Below are 5,552 nucleotides of genomic sequence, written 5' to 3' on the forward strand. Positions count from 1 at the left end.
TTTCGTTCATTATCACTGGTATTCGTTTTTTATTTGATGTGTTGATTCGTTGCTACTGTTGATTCTTTGTTGTTGTTGGTTCTTTGCTACTGTTGGTTTGTTGTTGTTGTTGATTCGTTATTCAAGTGATTGCTTCCGCTGGTTTGTTACTCCTTTCATTCTGAGATTGTTATATTGACATTGTGGTTATTCATTCACTATCAACATGACTGGAAAGGATGATTCCCTTCAGTCAGTCAGTACTTGTTTAGATGGAAAGAATTATACGTATTGGAGTTACGTTAAGAAGAACTTCCTTCGTGGGAAGAATATGTTGGCTATGTCACTGGGACTAAAGCCAAACCCTCAGTGCCTCAAACTGAGAATTTTGATATGTTGCTTGATGTTTCGGAGACTGATAACTCCAAGGTTATTACTTGGATCAATAAATCTGTTACTCAGTCCATTGGTATGCAGTTGGCTAAGTATGACACAACAAAGGAATTTTGGAATCAATTGGAGAGACTGTATACTCAGTCCAATTTTGCTAAGCAATACCAGTTGGAATATGATATTCGTGCCCTTCAACAGAATGACCAGAGCATTCAAGATTTCTATGCTGCTATGTCTGATCTTTGGGATCAATTGGCTCTTACTGAATCTAAAGAGTTAAAAGATTTCGAGCCTTACATTGCTAGTAGGGAAGAACAATGCCTGGTTCAGTTCTTGATGGCCTCGCGTTCTGATTTTGAAGGTCTTCGTGGAACAATTCTTCATCGCTCTCCTCTTCCTTCAGTTGATTCATTTGTCCATGAGTTAATTGCAGAAGATAATCGTATCAAGTCCAATGTAGATAAAGGGTTTAAAGCAACCTCTACTCCTACTCTCGCTCCTGTTGTGCTTGCTGTCTCCTCCAGTCAGTCTCGACAAACTTCAAGAGTCGCTTATGATGAGTGTGAATTCTGCAAACAGAAGAATCATTGGAAAGCTCAGTGTCCATTGTTAGTCAACAAGGGTAAATCTGGTCAACCTTAGTCAGGGAAACAAACTAGGTCTGGTCAACAAAAGTTTCAGTCGCGTTCCTCTAGTACTCCTCCATGGACCCTCTTCCTCCACAGTTTGTTGTTGCTGCTGTTCCACCAGTTGACACAGAATCTGTTGGACATATGCCACCATCTGCATTGGATCCCAATGTGTTTGAGAGCTTTAGACAGTATTGGGCTTCTAATCCCACTGCCATGTCTGCATCTATGTCTTATTTTGGTCCTTCTTCATCTGGCACTTCAGGTATTCCCTCATCTTTGTGGATTTTAGATTCTGGTGCAAACCATCATATGACTCCTCATTTGTCATCATTTACTTCTTTGTCGTATGTGTCATCTATTTCTATTAAGTCTGCTAGTGATACATCTATGCTAGTTGAGGGTGTTGGGTTTGTCTCTGTTTCTCAAATCACTATTCCTGATGTAATTACATTCCCAAACTTACTTTGAACCTTGCCTCTTTTCTGATTATGTTTGGGTTATATAGGATCAACACACCCAGAAGGTGATTGGGATTGGCCGTAGGGTGGCGTAACTATATGTGTCACACCCCGAAAACCGAAGGCGGAAACATTTCCGGGGTTGACTCCACGTTGAGTATCAAATCTAGTGTACATAGTAAGTAAAGTGAAACAAACATTACATTACATATTAAAAGTTTTACAATTTGTTTCAAAAGACACAGTTTATACAGTTGTGATACATAGTATAGATAATAACAAAACGAACGAGCCTTGCACGCACACCATCCTGAATCAAGTAAGTCGTCGGGTACCTGTACTATCGTTGACCTGAGAACACAAGCGGTTTGAAAATCAGCATAACGCTGGTGAGTTCATAAGTAGTTTTTGTTTTGTGAAAATGTATATGTTTCCTTTCTGTTTCTGAAAATGTAACACACGCCAAGAAAATCCCACATTTTCCTAAAAGTTGGTTATTGTTTCACAAAAGTAAAGTATAGTTTGGTTATCCAATTCGTTGTTCTATTCCGTTTATGTACCAGTGTATTCCTAGGAAAGTCCCATACTTTCCTGAATGTTAGTTATTGTAAAAGATGTAATGTTATTCAGTTTGTTACACTTTTTTGGTTATGTATATGTTACCCAGGAATGCCCCATGCTTTCCTGTATGTTGATTTTAGTTGTGAAAGATGTATTCTGTTAGACCTAGTTATGTATAAGGTTTCCCAGGAAGGTCCCATACCTTCCAGAATGTGGGATATCATTGTAAAAGATGTAAAAGATGTAAAAGATGTAAAAGATGTAAAAGATGTAACCGAAATCTAGTTATATGTAAAATGTAATAAGTGGTTCATTATTACTATAAGTAAATCTCTGTTATCCTAGTTGCGAGTTCCATAACCATACTAAAGACTGAACCTGTGGCAATAAGTAGTCCACAACCTTATGACTTTCGTCACCCTTGAACCATTTCGGTTCGGCTGTAGCTAGCAGCCAGGTGTGGGGTAGTCAGCCCCGTATACATCTATACACTCAAGTCACGCTCTCTAAATCCCAGAGATTCTGGTTGCGGGTGTAGTCCTCCATTCGCGTATCTCTGTGAAGTGTTCGCCGAGGACGTGTCTCCAATCATACAGGAATAACAAATTTACTAGTAATAATAAGATGGTCCTCCACTCGCGTATCTCTGTGGAGTGTTACCGAGGACAAACAGTGTACAGGTTATATGTTTAAATGTATTAATGTCATGCTTTTAACTGATAAAATGTGGAAACCATTTGTGAAATATATAAAACATAGTAGTTTATAATACTCATTTCACAATTAAATGTTTACGTGATCTGCATGTTCTACTAATTATCAGTTGTGTATATCAGTATTAAAAGCATATGAAATGTGAAACACACACACACGAAAATAAGTTTTGAGTACAAAAACCCTTGTACTTTGCTTGTGTTCCCCCCCTGAAAACAGTGAAATGAAGTGAAAAAGGGTAGGGGTATGAACTCACCGGACTCGGAAATGTGTCGGTTTTGGATACTAGATGTTCGTTCAGGGCTTGATTACTCGCGATGTCCCTATGTAAAATGAAATAATGTCCATATATATTTAACTATGGATACATTCACTAATTAAATGGAATATTACTCTCCGACGAGATTAAACACCTCAAAACGAGCGTTTGGAGTGACCCGGGTGACATCTTCGGACGTAATATGGCACTAGGGACTTGGGACTTGACTTTACTCTCCAAAATTAAATGAGTTTACAACCACAAAACGCACCCATACATGAGTTTACGGCCGTAAACTCATGTTGGTGTGAATTTGGGTGTTTAATGGCTTGTTTGGACATGGGGATTGTTGGAATGGATTTCTAAAATGCCTTGGAATGGATTAAATGTAATTATACCATTTAAAAGGGAGTTTACGGACACACACTTGGAGTTTACGGCCGCAAACTCACCCATGGCCAAGAATGATTAATTTGAGCTACAAAGGACAATCACATGTGATTCTAACTAATTTTCTAAGGCTTGGTATCAATTTTTGGCATCAATTAACACCTTTGTATGAGTTTATGGCCCAGATACATACTCTCTGGCCGTAAACTCTAGTATGGTTGAGAAAAATTAGATTTTGATGTTTAAAACACTCATATGTAATTCTAGGAATTTTTCCAAGCCTTAAGGGTGAATTAGGAGCATTTTTGGCATCACTTTATGAGTTTACGGCCAAAGGCTATGTGCTTAGGCCGTAAACTCCAATATGTATGACATTTGATGTGTTTAAGGTCTCCAAACCATTTTTAGATGATTCTAGGATTTACCACAAGGCCATTGGTTGAGTTTCAAGGCATTTGGACATGTTTAAAGGCACTTAATCCCCATTTTAGAGGAGTTTATGGCCCAAGAAGGAGCCTTGGCCGTAAACTCTCTTTTGTCCCCTAAAATTCATGTTTAATGTGTACCAAGTCTAGATTTGCAAGCCTCAAGGTCATATCTAAGTCCCAACTATGATTTGGAAGGGTAAATTTGGCTTAAAAACCCCATTTTGAGGAGTTTACGGCCCAAGCTTGCTCCTTGGCCGTAAACTCATGTTCTTGGTCCCAAAACTTAATTTAATCATCAATTTGAAGGCTAAAGAGGTTGAATAACAAGTTAAGGATGTTACCTCTTCGATTTGGAGCCTTAATTCTTTGTTTTGGACCTTTGATTATGGATGAGGAGAGAGGTTGGAAGTGTTTATGGAAGAAATGGCCAAAAGCTTCAAATGAAAGCTTAGAATCATTTATATAGTGTTCGGGAATTGGACACGACGGAATTCTACCCGATACCGACGTTAAGTGGGGCTTTTGGTCATACCCGACCAAATTGTCGTGACTCGATATGGTCGATTCTATAATTATTCCGATAACTATAATGGGGTGTTAAAAGGATTCCAAATGGCATTAAGACACCCATTAAGTCATTTTAGGTCAATACAAGATAATGACTTAATAAAATGGCGAAATCGGAAACGAATTTGGAAACGACGTTTGGTTGATCAATTTGGATTACAAGTTGAGTTACAAGAAGTGATATGAAATTTCGGGTTGTTACATTATCCCCCCGTTAGAGGGAATTTCGTCCCGAAATTCAAGACAAGATACAAGACTAATACAAATCATGGATTTGGAAAGAGTTGTGGATACTTCTGTTTCATCGAGTCTTCTCGCTCCCAAGTGAACTCCGGTCCCCGCTTGGCATTCCAACGAACCTTCACTAACGGCATGCGACTTTGTTTCGTACGCTTGATTTCTCAATCCATGATTTCGATCGGTTCCTCCACGAAGTTAAGGTTTTCATCGATCTCAATCTCGTCTAACGGAATCACTAGGGTTTCATCGGATAGGCACTTCTTGAGGTTTGAAACATGAAAGACGGGATGGATGTTACTGAGTTCGTGAGGTAAATGAAGTTTATAGGCTACCAGACCAATCCTGGCGAGGATTTCGAAAGGTCCAATGTACCTCGGATTAAGTTTCCCACGCTTACTGTTGGGTTGAAGATTCGTTTAAGTATTGCATCATTGGGCTCGGTTATTTGTCCAATTATTTTGTACTCCGGTTTGGGCCTGTCCAACCGTGAGCCTGTTAGGTTTACTATATAAGTATATGCTTGCATGCATATTAGGGTAACGATCTAGAATACAATAGAGAGAATTACGATAGCTTTGATTTTCTTCATCGTTCGTATAAACCTTCTAACCCTCTACAGTTGATGTTCTTGATCGAGCTCTTCTGAGGGTTGTTTTATAATCATTCGACACGTTTGATTCACTCTTGAGTTGTTTATTGTTTTCGTGTTCTTGCTGTTTAATCTTTATTTACCTGTTTAAGATCTAATCGATCTTCCAGATTAAGTTTTTAATCTCATCAATTGATATCAGAGCAGGAGGCTGTGTAATCGATACACTTCTTTTCTGTGAAAAGGTTTCAATTAGGGTTTTTCCGCAATTACTGATATTTATTGAGCATTCATCTCATTACTGACGTATCTTGATATTTATTGTTTTGCCCTAATCTGATT

General features: G+C 38.6%; 1 protein-coding gene across 1 annotated transcript; it reads left to right on the top strand.

The window, feature by feature from the left end:
• Positions 1 to 372: 372 nt before the first annotated feature.
• LOC145099291 (uncharacterized) lies at positions 373 to 1,014 on the top strand. Its single transcript, XM_079036881.1, has one exon. It carries the CDS (start codon positions 373 to 375, stop codon positions 1,012 to 1,014), a length of 642 nt encoding a protein of 213 aa, XP_078893007.1.
• Positions 1,015 to 5,552: the final 4,538 nt, after the last annotated feature.

The sequence above is a fragment of the Lactuca serriola genome, chromosome 4 (genome assembly GCF_051521515.1).
Source record: "Lactuca serriola cultivar US96UC23 chromosome 4, Lser_US96UC23_V15, whole genome shotgun sequence".
NCBI classification, from domain to species: domain Eukaryota; kingdom Viridiplantae; phylum Streptophyta; class Magnoliopsida; order Asterales; family Asteraceae; genus Lactuca; species Lactuca serriola.